The sequence below is a fragment of the Castanea sativa genome, chromosome 3, assembly GCF_040712315.1.
Source record: "Castanea sativa cultivar Marrone di Chiusa Pesio chromosome 3, ASM4071231v1".
Taxonomy (NCBI): Eukaryota; Viridiplantae; Streptophyta; class Magnoliopsida; order Fagales; family Fagaceae; genus Castanea; species Castanea sativa.
Window position 1 is genome coordinate 14,701,191 of NC_134015.1, and position 19,934 is coordinate 14,721,124.

At 36.3% G+C, this 19,934-nt stretch overlaps 1 protein-coding gene across 2 annotated transcripts; it reads left to right on the forward strand.

The window, feature by feature from the left end:
* The first annotated feature begins 1,544 nt into the window (after positions 1-1,544).
* Positions 1,545-19,534, forward strand: LOC142628233 (multisubstrate pseudouridine synthase 7). Of its 2 annotated transcripts, none has more exons than XM_075802290.1 (20): positions 1,545-1,779; positions 2,444-2,525; positions 2,603-2,803; positions 3,301-3,515; positions 3,981-4,053; positions 4,972-5,028; positions 8,700-8,779; positions 8,867-8,929; positions 9,066-9,153; positions 9,981-10,083; positions 10,220-10,323; positions 10,775-10,848; positions 12,490-12,554; positions 12,736-12,911; positions 15,118-15,185; positions 15,279-15,339; positions 18,036-18,073; positions 18,192-18,260; positions 18,352-18,685; positions 19,236-19,534. In XM_075802290.1, the coding sequence occupies exons 1-20, from the start codon at positions 1,562-1,564 to the stop codon at positions 19,260-19,262; spliced, it is 2,196 nt and encodes a 731-aa protein (XP_075658405.1). In that variant the 5' UTR covers positions 1,545-1,561; the 3' UTR covers positions 19,263-19,534. The 2 variants fall into 2 exon arrangements, with proteins under 2 accessions (XP_075658405.1, XP_075658406.1); XM_075802291.1 differs by having other exon boundaries at positions 1,640-1,779; positions 2,680-2,803.
* The last annotated feature ends 400 nt before the right edge of the window (positions 19,535-19,934 follow it).

Sequence of the window (19,934 nt, forward strand, 5' to 3'; positions counted from 1 at the left end):
CTTTTGGTCCCAACATTTTTGGTCAATTCCAATTTTAGTCCCAAAATTGATTTCTTTGCTAATGTCATCCCTAAAAAACGAAAATCGTTTTTAAAATGGTCTTTTCTGTCAGGCTAGAAACAGAATAATCCTACGTGTCTAATGGACCTCCACCTGTCAAGCCCACTCATTAAAATAATAATATAATAATCCTACATGGACATCTCAGTCAGCCAAAACTCACATGCGTGCCACCTCAGCTGTCCACCTCATCTTCCCGCGTCCCAGACCCCTCATGTGACCCCACGTGACCCTACTCCTCAACTACCTCAGTCACACCCCAGTCAGCATACACGAAAATCACAAAAATCCCCAAATTGCAGAGAAAACCCTAAAATTCCCACGTTGTCTTCCTCATCCCAATCCCTAAAATCTCTAAATCAAACCCAGTTTGAGTTGAACGAAACCCCTAAACTTAAATAGTGGTCCCTAGGCATATTGACAGTGTGTGAAAAAAGTTAGAGAGAGACATATGTGGTGTGTGCAAAAGATAGAGAGAGAGAGAGTGACAAAGATACAGAGATACATACACAGAGAAAGAGATAAAGTGGACATTTTCGAGCTAAAGTTACCTTTTCGAGCTTCAACCCACTGCTAAAATCTTGAAACTGCTGCAAAATTGGATTGAAGCTTCAACCCATGACGTTCTCCCTTGTTTTCTTCAATTTTCAGTGTGCAATTTGGGGATTTTTTTAGGGATTTCATTGTTTAGGGGTTTCGTTCAACTCAAACTGGGTTTGATTTAGAGATTTTAGGGATCGGGATGAGGAAGACAACGTGAGAATTTTAGGGTTTTCTCTACAATTTGGGGATTTTTGTGATTTTCGTGTATGCTGACTGAGGTGTGACTAAGGTAGTTGAGGAGTAGGGTCATGTGGGGTCACATGAGGGGTTTGAGATGCGGGAAGATGAGGTGGAGAGCTGAGGTGGCACGCACGTGAGTGGCATGTGAGTTTTGGTTGACTGAGATGTCCACGTAGGATTATTATATTATTATTTTAATGAGTGGGCTTGACAGGTGGAGTTCCATTAGACACGTAGGATTATTCCGTTTCTAGCCTGGTGGAAAGGACCATTTTAAAAAACAATTTTCATTTTTTAGGGATAACATTAGTAAAGAAATCAATTTTGGGACTAAAATGGGAATTGACCCAAAATGTTAGGACCAAAAGTGCATTTTTGCCAAAAATAAATTTCAAATTTTTTCATGAAAAAGAAGTAAAAAGCAATTGATTTTTTTGAATTTTTTTTTTATCTTTTATAAAATTTTTTCTAAAATAGTCTATTAAAAAAATATACTAAAGGCATTGGTTAAGGATAAATATATATATATATATATATATATTTTTTTTTAGAAGGAAGAAAAAAAGAGTAATTTAGTCTTAAAAAAAAAGAGAGAAGAAGAACAATTGGTAGCGGCACAAAACAAAACGCGGCGTTTAGAAGGGAAACGTTAGAAAAAGCAAAACACGCCCAAAATCAAAAGTGGCAGTGACACAAAACTAAAACATAAGAAAATCAAATGTACTTATTAAATTCACTCTCTGCTCTGAAACCAAAACTAAAACCCTACTTCCTCTGCAACTCTAACTTCAACTGTAACTACTACCCCATCACAACCACAACCACAACCACAAAATCCTCCATAACCCAAATGGCAACCAAGGTTGACGAATCCAACGTTGGAATCTTCTGCTTCATCTCTAACCTCCCTGGCTTTCGTGGCATTCTCAAACAAAGGTTTTATTCTTCACAAAAAAAAAAACAGAGGCATTTTCAAATATCATTTAAATTTGGACTCTTTCTTTATTCTTTGTAACCAAAATCCAATTCTTGTTAATGGGTTCTTTTCAAACTTCTTTATAAGTACTTTTTGTTTTGCCACTTCATATTTAGTTGCTAGTTTTCTAGTTGTTATAATAATGTGTATGTGTGAAAAATTTATTGCAAATTTTATGTCAGTCTGAAAGAGTTAGTATTGATTCAATTTTAAAATTTCTTACCATTTTTTTTGCTGCTGCTGCTGAAATAATTCGTATCAATTCTTGTGATTTTTACAATTTCAATTTGTGTATGCGAAAATTTTCAGTTTTTAGTTCTCTCTGTGTGGGTATACAAAAATTTCTTGAAATCTTTTGTTAGTTCTGAAAGAATTTTTATACACACACACACACACAAATTATTGTATAATTATTTGTGATTTTCATAGTCGTTTTTCTTTATAACTTATGCTATCCTCTATGTGTTGCCATTGTATCATCAGCAATTTTATTTGATTCTACTTCATTTATAGGGAAATTTCAGACACACACACATGTATGTATAGGACAATTAATTGGTGTTGTCTTGTGGTTATATTGATGTATTTCTTTATTTATATATTTCTCTTGGAATTTTGATCTAGGTATTCCGATTTTATTGTGAATGAAGTAGATAAAGAAGGAAATGTAGCTCATCTAACTTCCTTGGATGCCCCTCAGGAGGAGGTAATTAGGATTTATGGGTTTTTTTGTTTTATAATTTTGAATATATTTATTATAGAGTGATCTTTTGATCCATTCAGATTGGTGAGGAAACTGTGACGACAACGGAAGATACAGCAAATACTAAAAGTTATGCTTCTGAAATTGAATCATTTAGATCTCTAGCTGGTGACTCGGATGCCAAGCATTTGGAAGATTTTATTAATCAAATTAATTCTGGTGTTGAAGACGGCATTTCACCAATTGTTCTTTCCCCAGATTCTGACAAATCTCATCGAACGGTTAGTTTTGGAGTTTGATTTCAATTTATTCATTTATATATCTACCCTTCTGGTCCACATTGGGTTGGCTGTGGTGCTGTCAAGACTGAGAAACTGTTTAGTTTTCGTGAGGCATGAGGTTGGCACATGAATTTTGCTAGGTTTGCAGTTTACTATAGAGCTACCTAAGGCTGAACCAACCTTACCATTGGTTTGTTTTTGGGTCGAGGGCTTGGTGGTCTACTTGAATGTAGGCTAATATCAAGTTGAAGAAAAGAATGTGTTTATATGCTTCAGAACAATGAGACTAAGGACAAACTTAACAGACTGGATCTCAATTCTTTGCTTTGCTTTGTTATCCTGCCACTTTATTTTCAAAGCAATTTCCAAAACTGATTGCCAAACCTGGGGTTGGTTTGGTTCCGTTTCAAGCTACACCTAGTAAGCATACATTCCAAGTTTCTCTCCTAGTTCTGTGTTAGCATATCATTTATCACGTACTTTTTTGCGTCTTCCAGGCAATGCACAATTTTTTTAAGCAGAACTTCAAATTCCTTGTCACTGACGTGGTTGATGGACCAGATGCCTCATCAAAATGCATTCGTGTGAGGTTAAATACTGGAGGTCCAAGAAATAAAGGCAGACACTCCAAAAAACGGAAAGAAAGAGGTGATAAGCCCTTTGATAGCAGAGGTTCAGAAAATTGGTCAGAGAACAATGGGAAGTTCCTTAGGTAATATAGCCAAAGCTCCTTCTTTTTCTTGGTTTCTTCATAATCATATTTATGCCACTTATATGTTTCTTTAAGATTTAAAATCTTACTCATGAATAACAAACCTGCATGGTTTAGAAACTAATTTTGGTTTGACACAGCAAAATCATTGAACCGATAAATTGATGAAATATACAGCTGTATTATATGCAATGAAAATAAATTTTTGGTTAGGAAGGTCAATATTTCTACCTTACTCTATAAAGATTTCTACTTTCTGCCAATGAGCTCTATCTCAAATGGCACAAGGGTGGAGGATGAGGTTTTGGCTTCAAGACCCACTCGATGCTTGTGTAACTTTCCAATAATAATAAAAAAATCTTGCACTTTTTGTCTTTTTGACCTCCATTGCTTATTCATGTCATGACATGTTTTAGGTGGCATCTGAAAAAATAACTAAAACATTCTGTCAATGCAAATGCTCAGGTTTCATCTTTACAAGGAGAACAAGGACACACAGGAGGCCTTAGGAGTGATAGGAAAGATGCTTGGCATCCAGGTATGTCATTTTTTTATTTTTTTTTTGTATTGGAAATTGCTTAGCTTTGTGGTGCTCACTATCATGATAGTGGAAGGAAGTTAATTCAAAGCTTCTTCTTCTATCTCTCTCCCCATCTTTTTCTCTGCTTTCTCATGATTTGTGGGACATTCCTCCCGAATACGAATAGGTATTAAGGTAGGTTATGGCATGAAACCTCAATTTGAAACTATCCTGGTCAATGGTCACTTGTTGAATTTTCCAGCCTTTTGTGTTTATAAATGAGTACGTACTTATCTTTTTTTTTTTTTTTAAATAATAATAATAATAATTATTATTATTATTTTAAATCTTTAAGTAAAGAGTAATTTCATTAGATGCATTTTGATGATGCAAACCACTATCTGTTTTATTTTTTTATCACTGATCTTTGCCAACGAGCCCCAGCTCAAATGGCATTTTGTTCTCACTAAGTGTGGATAGAGGGTGAGTTGTGGACTCAAAATCCACTGGGTGAATGTGTAAAATTTTTATCACTGCGCTTGTTGTTTGCATACAAATGTATATATCGTTAAGCATAGATGTTGGTTTAATGATTTCTTAAACATGCACACATGCAAGATAAAACTGGGTACTTGTGTCTTTAATTTTGCTGATTAGAAGTATTTGATGCCCTGGCTGGCTGTGTGTCTGTGTTTTTGTCCACAATTGTGGGCTCTGATGGTTACTCATTGGGTATTTTGCTGACTTGTTTTTACCTTTGATTATGTGTGCACACATGCACTCACACATTCACAAATGCTTGTGATGGAATGATAAATTTAATTTTTCTAATTTTCAGAACCAGTTAACAATTGAGATGGTTCATATTTGTAAAATTTGTTATTAATGTTTGTTAAATAACTTGCTGCTAAGTTTATCGGTATTTTTCTTTGACAGCCGAGGTCATTTGGGTTTGCGGGTATGAAGGATAAGCGCGCAGTCACGACTCAAAGGGTAATTCATTCTTCCCATTCCATCTTCTTGCGCCTTTTTTTTTTTTTTGATAAGTAACGATAAAAATATATTAGAGAAGAACACAGCCCCGTACATAGGAAATGTACTAAAGAGGCAAAAACATTAAGAAACCAAATTACAATGATCAAGCAAAATAGGAAGGGAAAGACAAGAAAAAGATGGTAAAACTAAACACCATTCCAGAAGAGTAAAAAAGAAAAAAGACTTAATCTCAAGAATGGACCGATCGCGACCCTCAAAACTTCTAGAATTCCGTTCCCGCCAGATACACCACATCAAACAGTGCGGCACCATCCTCCAAATCACTATATTGTGATGATGCCTGAAATTGCAAGCCCAACAATCCAATAGATCCACTACCCTTTGCGGCATCACCCAACAAATACCAAACAAGCAAAAGACCATACTCCACATCTCAAAAGCTATAGGACAGTGAAGGAGGAGATGATCAACAGATTCCCCACACCTTTTACACATAAAACACCACTCAAGGACAACAAAGTGCCTTTTCCGAAGATTATCAATAGTAAGAATCTTGCTTAGAGCAGCAGTCCAAGAAAAAAAAGCAACCCGGGGGGGAACCTTCGATTGCCATATCATTTTCCAAGGGAAGGGAGTGGCAGTGGGGGGAGGGGAAAGGGAGTGATAATACCCACTCACCACAAAACCACGGCTGCTGGCTAGCTTCCAACAAAGCTTGTCAGAACCTACACCCCGCACCTTTGTGGAATAGATTAAAGCCATACACGAATCCAAAGAGTGTGACTCTTGATCATTCACAAAACGGCGAAATTGTAGGTTCCAAAAAATACTCCCATTTGCATAGCACATAACCTCAGAGACTGAAGCATCCCTTGTCCTACTAATATTGTATAAATCTGGAAACGCCTCCTTAAGAGGACTATCCCCACACCACACATCAACCCAAAACTTCACACGAGTACCATCACCCACATCATACCGAAGGAACTTGGAAAAATTCAGCCAACCCCTTCTAATGGACTTCCACAAACAAACACCATAAGCCCCGGACATACGATTTTGTACACCAACCACCCCGAGTCATTCCCATACTTCGCCCCAATGACCCTTCTCCAAAGGGCATTATTCTCCTCACCATAACGCCACAACCATTTGGCTAGAAGGGCAGAATTAAACCTTCTCAAGCACCGAATGCCTAGCCCTCCATTCTTCACTGGCCTACAGACCTTAGACCAATTCACTAAATGAAGTTTATGATCGTCACCAATACCATTCCAAAGAAAATTTCTTTGTAATTCCTCCATCCGCTTAGTCACCTTAACTGGGATAGGAAGGAGAGAAAGAAAATAAGTAGGCAAGCTAGAGAGAGTACTCTTAATAAGGGTAACCTTGCCCCCCTTAGATAAATACAATCTCTTCCATCCATGCCTTCGCTCCATCTTCTCCAAAATAGGATTCCAAACCGTCTTATCTCTAAAGGTAGCACCCAACGGAAGACCTAAATATTTTAGCGGAAGAGCAGACTCTCTACAACCCAAAATCTCCACTAGCTCATGCAGATTAGGCACATCTCCAATTGGAACCAACTCAGACTTACCTAGATTAATTTTTAGCCCTGACACCTCCTCAAATCTAGAAAGAATCCCGCGCAAAGCTGTTATATGAGCGCATCAGCAGAAAACAAGAGTATCATCCGCAAACAACAAATGAGACACCGTCAACAAGGAACCATTTGCATTCCCCCCGAGGAAGCCCGAAACTGCTGTCCTACCGCCGTCAGCACCCAACATACGGCCCAACGCCTCCATGACAAGATCAAAGAGAAAGGGGAAAGCGGATCACCTTGCTCCAGACCTCTAGAACTCCCAAAAAGTCAGAAGGGCTACCATTGATCAAAATGGAGAATTTAACAGTTGATATACAACACCTGATCCACCTTCTCCACTTGTCTGAAAAACCACATTGCTGCAACAAAAACAAGAGAAACTCCCAATTCACATGGTCGTAAGCTTTCTCGATATCAGCTTGCACAATACCCCAACCCACTGCCTTCGATCTACCTTGTCTAAACACTCGAAGCAATAAGGACGGAATCCAAAATCGACGACCTTTCAAGAAGGCGTTCGAGATCTGAAATAATCTTGTGAACCACCCTTCGCATACGATTGGCTAACACCTTAGCAATGATCTTGTACAACCCTCCCACCAAACTAATAGGCCTAAAGTCTTTAACATCCAGCATCAATTTTCTTGGGAATGAGAGCAAGGAAAGTAGCATTGATACTCTTTTCAAACACCGCATGGGCATGAAATTTATGAACCACATCCATAATATCTGTTTTCATCAAACCCCAACAAGACTGAAAAAATGCCATTGTAAAACCATCCGGACCAGGCGCTTTATCACCATTGAAATCTTGGACCACTCTAAAAACTTCATCCTCAATAAAGGGTCTGTCTAGCCGGTTGGCCTCTTCCCTAGAAATCTTGGAAAGACAACCTCATCCAAGAGAGTGCCGTGGACCTCATTCTCAGAGTATAATTGCCTATAGAAAAGAGAAATGCTCCCCTCAATGATCCCTTGATCTGTGGATAACTCTCCATCCACCATAAGCCTATCGATGGTATTGTGTCTTCTATGAGAATTAGCAATACGATGAAAAAATTTGGTGTTCCTGTCACCCTCCTTAAGAAAAAGAGCCCTAGATTTCTGCCTCCAGCAGATTTCTTCCAACAAGGATGATTTTTCTAGCTCTACACGAATTCGATCCTTTTCCATACTTTCCTCTGCTGAAAGAACACGATCATCCTCAATAACTTCCAACACCTTGAGATCCTTCCACAAGATTTGCATTTAACTGCTCCTTTGGAGTTCTGTTAAAATTCTTATTTGCGCTTAGTTGTCTTTAACAATAAATATGCACATATGTATTTATCTATAGATGTCTATGCATATACATGCACTTAACTTTCCAAATCAACCTATCCTCCTGTTGCCCTGTTGGGAGATTAGAATATAGTTGATCCATCAGGGAATTTAGCTGTTCTAAGTCCTGGTCTTGGAAAGCATGAAGAAACTTTAATTCCCAATTTCAATTTTTAAGTACCTCGTGTTAGAAGTCCTAGCTTATACCGTGAAAAATGAAAGTATTTTAATTGATGCTTATCTGTGTCAAGGTTTACAAGTTGACTTGGTCAAATTTGCGGATTAATCAGATATACAGATTAAATAGGTTGGCAAATTGAATTTTCCAATGATCACACTAGAGAAAAGTCTGAAGCTTCTCTTCATTGTCATAACAAGGTACCAAAGAATTACACTTGGGATTTATTTTAAATTTCAATTGAGTGGGAATCTATCATTATGATGGGAATAGTTGCTTTTCCATATCTTTTTCCTAAGATCATGCTTCTGATTAATCTGCATTTCAAGTGCATGGGAATTTATCTTTTTCATAATAATAGTAATAGCTTCTACATATATTATTATTATTTATTTGATTAAGTATTCAAGCTACCACTCCCAGGTTCCCACTTAGGTGAACAGAACAAGGTCATGTCCCATTTAGTTCAAGCATTAGTGGTGGCTGAAAGAAGTCATTAAGTAGTTAAATTAGTACTTCATTTGGAGAAGGATGTGCTAGTGTAGTCTCTTTTTGTGTTTCCAGGTAACAGCTTTCAAGCAGCATGCAAGTAGATTAGCTGCTCTTAATGAAAGGTTGATTGGTATCAAAGTGGGTGACTTTTGGTAAGGTCAATGAGTTCTTATTTCTTTTTTTTATTGCCCTTTTTGTTGTGTGATGCATACGTGTCTTATAGCTGCATTTTTTTCCAGCTATGTTAAGGAAGGACTTCTTCTCGGCCAGCTCATGGGAAACCGGTTTACAATCACATTGCGGTAAGGGTGTTTGCCTTGTTCACTAAACCAGTTTTATTTTCAGTAATAAATATTTCATATTTCTTTCTTAAAACATCCATGTGCTTACTTGCACTCTTAATGTTATCCACTCACCCTGCTCATTGTTTCTTCTCAGAGGAGTTGTTGCAGATTCTGATGATACTGTCAAAGCATCTGCAGATGCATTGGGAAGGCTTGGGTTTATCAACTACTTTGGTTTACAAGTACATGCTTAATCTGTTAATCATCAGTTGCTTTTTATGTCTGTGTACATGCCTTTTTTTTTTTTTGGTATTTTGTTGTGATGAATGCAAAGATATATTCTTATGCTGTACAAATTTGGTTTGATTACTGCCAACTGAATTTGAGTTAAATGTCGGATATTAAACCTATTATAAAATCCCATTATGTTTGATATATAACAAAGTTCTGTCCACTTGCAAAAGCCCAGAATGTCATTTTCTGGCCTAGGATATTTTGCATGGTTGGTCATTATCATCCAGTTAATGCAGCCTAAATATCTCTTATTAAGCACCTTATACTTGTATGGTAGATTCTTCCTTTAAATGTGAAACAATTCCTTTTCATCCAAACATAGATTTTGTCAAAAATTCAAAATCAAATAATTAACTTTTAACGTGGACTTATTAAGGGTGTTAGGTACATGCCAAATGATATATCAATAGTATGTAACATCTCCAGCATATTTTTGGCATGGACCTAACTCCTTTTAAGAAGTTTCCAAGCCAAGTTGAAGAGAAGCAAGTTAATGATTAAATAATGTTGAAATTCTGTAGTTGATCTCATTAGACCTGTTTGTGTTGACAAGATCACTTTATTTTATTTTTATTGATGCACATAAGTCTGAAATTTATGGCATTGACCCCTTCTATGTTTCTTGCTGGTGTCAGTCAGTGCTGAAGCACTTTAGAGTGAACTGCATGACTTGGATTACCTAAGTGAACAAAATACTCACTCTTATGGTATAGGGGTCAGATTGTCAGAATTGTTTAATGGTTACTATTATTGAACTGTATGCAAATGAACACAGCGTTTTGGAAGCGGTTCTGTGCCAACACATCTTATTGGGGCTGCATTATTCCGAGGAGAGTGGAAGGCTGCTGTAAGCATGATTCTTGATCCAAGAGAAGGGGATATCCTTGTACTGTTTGTTTATTTTATGAGGAGAAATTATTATTTACTTCACAATTTTTAACTCAAGTGGTTTGTCACACACTTTCTATTCAGTATAAAATAATTTGTGCTGTTTTTCTTAATTTAAACCTTTACAAAGAACTGTGATAGCAAAGGCCCGTGAATATTACAAGGAAAGTAATGATATTGAAGGGACCCTGAAGCAGTTACCTCGACATTTAGTTGCTGAAAGGGCTATAGTAAGATTCTAACTTTGGTTGCTCTTGTATACCTTTTTTCTTGGCTCGTACTGTGTTTAATGTTTCTGTAATTGTTTTTGTAAACAAGTTTCTTATCAAATAAATTGTTGTTTGTGGTGACTTATCCTTTTTCTCCGTAGTTGCTTCTTTCACTATAATGCCTGTGCCTGTTGGCCATTTTCCAATATCTGTCATGATGTTCATTTTTCTGCGTGATGGTTCTGAAGAGAGTGCTTCTTGGAGGTCCTGATGAAAGTACTACTTTTTAAAATTTTTTAATGTGTTAAATTATTGTCTCCTTCCCTACCTCTGGAGTTCCCTGCAATGCATATTGGTTGTTTCCCCATCTATAGTGACGTTCATATATCCTGCTTAATAGTTCTGAAGGGAGATTTAAAAAAAAAAAAAGTGCTGACAAAAGTTCCATATTCATCATTTTAATCTCATACAGCTGCAGTGCTTGAAGAAATGTCCGGGGAACTACTTGCAGGCTCTGAAAGCTGTACCTCGGACATTGAGAATGATGTAAGTGGTTATTCCAGTAGATATCTTGATGGTCTAGTTTGACTGCTTATGAATATATTTTTAAAAGCATCTTGTTACATCATCATTATTAATCTGAATTACATCTTGTATACCCATGAGAAGGTGCATATATCCACATTTATAATCTCTGGACATTGATCAATGAAAAATTTCTTTCTTAAAGCATTTGACATGGTTTCTTGTGGTGGCTAACATCTCATGTAATCTCATCAAAACAGAAGAAATCTTTTGGGGGAAAATTTTTTCTTCTGAAATTTTAACAAACTTGTTATCTGTGGATCAAAGGGCAGATATATTATTATTGCATCTAATCTTATTCATGCTTTTGTGTCATTTACAAAATCAAAAGTTGCATGAAGGTCACCAGTATAATAGTACTAGCATTAATGTTCTCTTACTGGTGAAAAAATGATCATTGATTTTGTATATTTTAGTTGCCAAAAGAATGAAGGTGGACTTCAAGTTGATGCCATGTCAAATTTGTACTGGAATGGAATATTTGCTTCTATTTATTTGAAAAATTAATATTTTGTAGTTGGGTTAGGATTAAGTTACACTTGGTGTAACTTTAAGTAATGTTAAACCGCCTGATAAATTTTTATTGTGTTATAGTTTTTCAAATCCCACCATTAGACTACATGTTCTTTATATTCTTAATACGCATGTTGCATTTCATACCAATCAGATGTTATTTTCTGTTCGATCTAAAAACCCATCTTTTATTCATAACTCTAAAATTCAAAAACTTGAAATTTAAATATTTGATAGATGACATAGTTTTGATTTCTGATTATCTTGAAATTATGCAAGCATGGAGGGTATTTGAAGAAATATAATCTAATGGTGGATTTGTTAAAATTAGCCTCCAATAAAAACATTTTGAGTGGTATAACATTACACTTAGAGGGCGTTTGGATAGCAAAACGTGCGTCCACGTTCAACTTTTTTTTTTTTTTTTTCCCACGCGCATCTGTCACTGTTCATTGGCCATGAACAGTGATTTTAGGCCAATGAACAGTACTTTTTGAAATGAACAGTAATTTTTACACATTAAAAAATTATTTTTGTACAGTATTTTCAGTTTTCAGTTTTCAGCAATAAGTTCTATTCAAACAGACCCTTAGTGTGACTGAAACCCAACCCTTTGTAGTTAGTGGCAAATGTTTTCACTTGAATAGGAAGTTGTCGAGAAGACCTTTTGGCATCTATTCATTCTCTTGTGAACAAAATTATTAAATGTTTATTAGGGAAGGAAAATTTTTAATTGTTGTATTATGTGATTGAATTTGCTAGGAAATCTGTACTATTATAGAATAAAACTGTTGCTCTCTAATGTATGAAACCAGTGTTTAAATATATCTGAAAAAAATAAATTTATCCGGAAAGATGCAGTTATCCTGAGATAACTCAATGCAGCCTTTGTGGCATTAATCTCTTCTACGTGGTGACTGAATCACTGAACAACACTGAGAGGATCCTTGATTCAAATTTTTATTCTGTTCTCTCTCTCCCTCTCTCCACACGCACGTGCACAAATGAAGAGAGAGGTGAGAGAATCATTAAGCTTCAAATTAATTTTGGCTTTCAACTTTTCCAATGTTTTGCTGCCCTATTTTTCAGGTATATACATAGTTACCAAAGCTATTTGTGGAACCATGCAGCTAGTCTGAGAGTGCAAAAATATGGTATGCTTTTGCTTGTATTTTCTGCGAAGAAATTTCATGGGTCTTTCTATGCATCTACTGCATCAATTATGTAATGTTAGGTTGTCAGATCATCATCTTAATTATGGAAGTATTTCAAAATTTTGACTGTACATTTTTGTATTAGCACTATTCAATTTAAGATTATTCAAACATGTTGCAGGTACTGACCAAGTTGTGTTGGGAGACTTGGTATATTGTAAAGGAGATAATACTGAAAATGTGTCAGGAGGGATGCCTGAATGTGAAGATGACAGCTATAATGATGCAGATGATTCTAATCATCTAGATGAAATCTCTGGAACTGATCTTCCTGAAGAAAGAAATAATCTTGTGAAGGTTTGGTGTCATAATCCTTCAAAATTTATTTTTTATTACTACTTGTACATTATTATTATTATTACTTGTACATTATTATTATCGCTGCTAAAACCCAACCTATCCTGTAGGGTGTGTCAAGAGCACCATTTCCTCTCTTTCAAGTTGGTGTAATCTTTTTTTTTCTATCATCCTACATGAGCCTTCTTTACTTGAAAAATCCGGAATTATCTTTTAGATGCTAGAGATATTAACGTACATTCTTATACAAAATATGCATTGTTTGTTTTACATGGCCCTGCATTTCTGCTAAAACCCAACCTATCAGGTAGGGTGTGCCAAGAGCACCATTTCCTCTCTTTCAGGTTGGTGTAATCCTGTGTCTTCCATCATCCTACATGGGCCTTCTTAACTTGAACAATCCAAATTATTTTTTAGACACTAGAGATATTAAGGTACAGTGTTATACAAAATTTGCATGGTTTACATGGTCCTGCAAAATATTATGTTGAAGAGATCTGATCACCTAAGTTCTTTCTGAAGGCTTCTACACCCAAAAAAAAAAAAAAAAAAATCTAAAGGCTTCTCCTCTGGTTGAGATTTATTTATTTATTTGTTTATTTTTAATGTAGTCACATCTAAGATGTGAATTATATGAAATTAAATTTCTATCAAAACCACATCCTTAATTAATTCCACATTGACAAGTGAGATTTTGTATAGAAGAAATCTAAACATATACTTGGTGTCTGTCTCACATTGACTAGTGCGATTTTGTTGTCCATGTTCATAATTTCACTTATCCTATCTTCTTTCTTTTCTCCATCCTACCCCAACTTAACTTATCATAAGCCTTAACTCTAGCGTCTTAACTCTAGCGTCTCAGATTGTCTTTTTTGCTTCCCTCTTCACCTTTTTACAATTTTCGTTAGTGACACTGTCTCTATAGCACATCTTGTTAGGCTTCTCTCCCTCCCTCCCTCTCTCTCTTTCTCTCTCTAATCTAAGTTTTGCCTGAGCCCCCTCTTTCCACCACCAATTCTCCTTAGTCGATACCCCACATGCTTTAGATTTTCCAACTACCTCTTTAACAAATTTTTCAATACAAATACAATTTCATTCCCTGTCTTGTCAACATCTATGTATAGGCCCCCTCTTTAGCAAATTCTTGGGTTTTCAGTCTAATATCTTTCTAGTCTTCTAATACAAAAGTCTAGTACCATTTTCCAATAGCTTAAGCTTTTGGGACAATCGGTAATTTAACATAGTATCAAAGCAAGAGGACCTGAATTCGATCTGTGTCTTCTCTACTCTACCTCCTATTTAGAATCTCACGTGTTGGGAATTACTTATTAGAAGAGTGTTTGAGCCCACATGTGAGAGGAATTGTTTGAATTATGTGATTAAATTTATCATTTCCTAATAGCTTAAGCTTTTGGGATGGTTGGTAATTTAACATATTACTTATAAAAAATACTGATTGTATGATTATTTTATCGTCCATCAAATGTTGGTTTTAGATTCTTTATTTTGTGATGGAATGACATGATCTATTGGGAACATGATGAATAGGCTTGCGGACTTTAAGTTAAGTCTTCCTATTTGATCCATCATAATCTGATTTTATAAGGTCCAATTGGAATGCTTTCGAGATTGAAAATTTTTGTGACATGTTGTTTATAAAGTATATGTTAGATTTGGAAAATTCCATAGTAGAGACATTCATTTTTAGCCTTATTTCTAGCTACTGCAATTCACCACAATCAGAGTGAATTGCATTTGTGGATTGGGGGCCACATACTGGCATTTCAGTACACTCCTAATCTTGCAACTTTCTTCCATTTCCCTTTAATTTTCCCTTCAGAAGGGCAGTATGAATGTAATAAAAACTCTTCTAGAACCTAAAGTTGTGTGTGAAAAAAAGAGGTTATGCTTTTATTCTTAAGATTATCCTACGACATTGTAACTTCTAGTTACCCAGATCTATGTAAGCTATAAATAAGTTTACCTCTGCTATTCTACCTGTAGGATGTGGATTCCAAATTCCTGTTACTGTGTTATATATGGTAACAATCTATGTTCTGAATGACCTTGACTCGTGGAAGCCAAATGTGAATGTTGTTATGGTAATTATGCCATCGTATATGCATTTAGTCACATGTAAATATTTATCTGGTTTAGATACAGTGAGGATTTTAAGGGAGCTTTGTTACTACATGTCTGACAGGTTGTAACTGCAGAAGATATCCATACTGGAAATTATACAATTGATGATGTTGTCCTCCCAATGCCTGGGTAAGGGAAGGCTTACATTTTCTCACCTGTTTGATACTATTCAGATCATTTAAAGATTTCTTTCTTATCTGACTGTGTGTTGGTTGTTGGTAGTTCAAGGGTAATATATCCATCTAATGATATTGCCAATGTCTTCCATGATTTGGCAAAGAAGGTGAGCTATATCTTACTGATGTTTTCCTTATAATATATTTTTATTGTGTCCAATTTTACCATATTTTCGTGGCTCATGAATAATCATATTTGAGGAGCTGGGCTGTTATGTTGAACATATTACTTGCATATTACGGGAATTAGTTAAGTTTGCCTCTGAAATGAAACACTGTTGGGCATTCTGTATTCTGGTAGATAAACATGCTGCCAAGCCTGGTCGTATTGACATAAGTAAATTATATAATCTAAAACACATTGAGTGGAGTGGAATTGGTGGAGAACCTAAATTACATCTAGTTAAATGGGCCAAGGTTTGTAAGCCTTTGCAGGTTGGGGGGTTAGGTATAAGACGTTTGGGAAGTTTTAATTCTGTCTTGCTAGGAAAATGGTTGTGGGGGTATGGCATGGGGACTGATGCTTTATGGAGGAGGGTTATAGAGGCAAAATATGGAAATATTTGGGGTGGTTGGTGTATGAAAAAGGTGACAAGTCCTTATGGGGTCAGTCTGTGGAGATACATTAGAAGTGGCTGGTTGAACTTATCTAAACTCCTTGTATATGATGTGGGGGATGATACTAGAGTGAAATGTTGGAAACATGTGTGGTGCGGGGAGTGTACTTTCCAAGAGGCCTTTCCGGAGCTTTATTGTCTTAGTATGTCAAAGGATTCCTCGGTGGCTGAAGTTATGGATTGGTCTTCTGGGAGGTTTCACTGGAATGCGCAATTTCGTCGTCCACCACAAGATTGGGAACAAGAAACCTTTGATTGGTTTATAGGGTTGGTCTATTCTTCGACAGTGCGGAGGTTTGGCCCAAATAAGGTTTGTTCGAAGCCTATAAGGAATAGAGGTTTTGAGGTTTGAGGATATTATAGCTCCTTCTACCCTCCTACTCTTGTATCCTTCCCATGGAGAATGATATGGCAATTGAATGTTCCTCCAAGGGTAGCTTTCTTCTCTTGGTCTGCTTCCTTAGGTAAAATCTTAACAACAGACAACCTTCATAAAAGACGTGTGCTAGTGCTGGATGTGCTATATGTGTAAGAGACGTGGGGAGTCGGTGGATCATCTTCTGCTTCATTGCCTTATAGCTTGGGAGTTGTGGTCTTTGGTCTTTTGCTTGTTTGGCATTCACTGGGTTATGCCTCATACTGTTCTTGAGTTGTTTGAGGCTTGGCAAAGAAAGTTTGCGTGACATCGTCACATAGATGTTTGGAGATTAGTGCCTCATTGCTTGATTTGGTGCATTTGGCGTGAAATGAATGCTATAAGCTTTGAGGGTTGTGAAAGTTCTTTACTAGAGATTAAGTTTTTTTTCTTGCACACTCTCTTTGAATGGAGTGTGGTTTTTTCTCATTTTTCTTGTTCTTCTTTTCCTATGTTTCTTGATCGTTGTACTTTTGGTTTCTGATTTGTGCCCCCATGATACATCCCCAATGTACTCGGCTTGGCACTTTTTTTATTATTAATAATATTTTTATGATACTTATCCAAAAAAAAAAAAAATCTAAAACACATTGAGTAATTGATGTGTGTGGTCTGGTACCTCTAGGATAGAGTAATTAACATGCTTATCTGGTGTAGAATGTAATAAATGCCTAGCTCAGCCAAGCCAACTTGAAAAGAATATATTCAAGGCTAACTAGGATGGGCTTGAAATTAATCTATCAGGTCTATTTGATCTTTCATCATTTTGGCAGGATATGACATCAATGAGCTTTGTCTCAAATGGCACTTTCTCTCACAAGTGTGAGCGGAGGATGAGGTCATATGTTCAAAACCCATTTGGTGTGTATAACTTTTCAGTTAAAAAAAAAAAAGAAAAAGAGAATAGTTTGGCCGGATCTGACATTATCTGATAAGATAGTAATGTTGGGCTTATACAAAAAATTGCTGCTGGAATTAAAACTTATTTCTGAAAATAAGCCATATATTGCCAATGAGCTCTGGCTCAAATGGCATTTCCTCTGTCCATAAAAATGGGTGGAAGGTGAGGTCATAGTTCAAAAGTCTTTTGGGAAGTGTGTGTAACCAATAAGGAAAAAACTGGATTTAACAATGTACACTGAGGAAGTATTTGGGACATGACATTCTGAGGAGTGACAAGCATGTTTGTCTTGGATGGTTCATGTATATTGCTGGGACATTTCTCATAAATTAGATCAAGGTTAAGTAGACAATTGCTAAGGAGCATTGTGTTGTAGATTCGTAGGTGATTCCACATTAAATTATGCGCATAGATTTATGTAATGACAATATGTCCCATAGTGTTATAAAATAACATAGCATCTGAATGCTTGACACTTGCCTCCCACCACCTGAAACTCTTGGTGCTGTGGGTGGGGCTGAGGTTAGGCTATGCCTCAACTCACCTATAAGAGAGCGACCATGGTCTTTCACCCTGTCTAGGCCCCTTAGTCATTGGTTCCTCAGTGGATAGAGGAGCTGCTATGGTCACGCCAGTTAATGTAGTCGCGGTTGGTCTCCCCCTCCCCTTTTATTCAGCCCCCCCCAAAAAAAAAAGAATCCCAACTGGTAGTTGGTTCAGTTGCTGTGTAACTATCATCATGTCCAATTTAGGGCAATAAGCGACATGGCTTGAATTTATAGCTCATTTTTACCTTTTTTCTATTCCTTTATTATTATACAATACATTTGGTCTTTAGATATCCTTTTTCTGATTTACTTTATTGATCAGGATGCAATCAGCTTGTTGGAGAGTGTACATAGTGTAAAGTATGTCACCAAAAACTTTCCTTGAATTCATAGTGAATCACCCTCCTTCCCATCATCTCTCTCTCTCACTTGTTTTGTTATTGTAATCATAAGTTCCTCATGTGGGTGATTTTCTTAGGGAATTCTCATTAACCAGTATAACTGGAAGTTATAGGCGGGTTTTTCAAAAGCCACTTGACTTCGAATGGTATGTCCTTTTCCTTTCTAAAAGGAAAATTATGTATAATTATGTTTAGATAATATTGTTCACCAAATGTCTTTCTTTTCTGTTATCACAGGGAATTACTCTCATATACTGATGGTAATATTCCATTAGTAGAGACAGATTTAGAGAAAATTGCCAAGTCTAAACCTGTGAAGAAGGCCAGAGAAGAGGATCTCGCCAATGGAAATGACAAAAACAATCTGGTTGATTGCACAAAACAATCAGAGATTCTTGAAAATGACATGAAAACTGAAACAGATGATAATGAGGTGGAGGGTGAGCAAGAAGATGTCTTGCCAAGAGTTGAATCTCAGGAACCCCAGATGGCTCTTAAGTTAAGCTTTACCCTCCCAGCTTCTTGCTATGCAACAATGGCAATAAGAGAGCTTCTCAAGACTTCAACATCTGTATGTACTTCACTGAAAATTCTTTTCTGTCAATATGCCTTTTCAATATTACTATCCCATATCTAGGAGAAACTTCTAATAGCCATAATCTAATCCACAATAAGGGGCTCCTGTTGGATATGCTAGCTTGCATAAGCAATGAGTGTAGTAAGCCTATTTGCAACATTGCTATTCAGGAATTCTATGGTGTAGGTCTGTGCTACCAAACCTAGCCTGTAAATTACCAAGGTCAATTCTACCCTGTATAGATCTTATATTTGAAAAAATATTTGCCAAACCTATCACACAATTGTATGTAAATGTTGATGATTTATAAAGTATACACAATAAAGAAGACACATATAACTAATCCAAGTTTATAAAATATATTTATATAACTAATCCAAAGCTCAATCCAAACTAGAGGCAGATTTGAAAGCTTTGACCCTGGACTAACCTATTTCCAGAAAAATATTCTTCGAACCAGCCTACATTGCCAATGCCAGTCTGATTTATTTTGAGTAGCAGGTTTATATGCACATCAATTTACTTTTTTTTTTTGCTGCTGCAGGTTGCATATCATAAAACATTGAACTAGTGAGCTCATTGCTTCTCAGTTTAGGGGCATCCAAGACAGTTGTATGGTTCCCTCTAGGAGTAAGTACTAACTTTGAGATGGGGAGGAACAAGCAAGGGAGAAAACAAGGCTCACTTCTCTATTACAAGTTACAACATATTATAAATTTTGCTTTTCTATTAAATAAAACATATTAATGCTCTCTTTCTGTAACTCGACATTTGTTGATTACTTGTGATAGCAAAACTGAAGAACTAATTCCTTCTTATAACACCTTTTCCCAATGTAACATATGCTTTGAGAGTAGAATAATGGAATTTTTTCTAGAGTCTGTCTAATTCCCTTAAATAATAAAATGAAAAATTTCAGGATAAAACCAAAACTCTACCTTTTTCTTATTATAGTAAGATAAATCACTTTAGTCATCAACTTTTTAGGCCATTTTAAAATAATATGAGTAGAGGAAGACATGCAATATGAGTTACCCCATCTTTGATGAATCTCTCGGGACATTGAAAAGATCCATCTACAGACCTCAATAACGAATAGGCTTGTAGAATAGTGGTGATTTGGTGTTTCCATGGTACAAGAGCCAATGGCAAACAATTCTAACAATTATTCTGTGACCACATCAGAAAGGAATTAAGCTAATAGGGCCCTTCTCATTCATACTGATGGAATAGTACATTATGA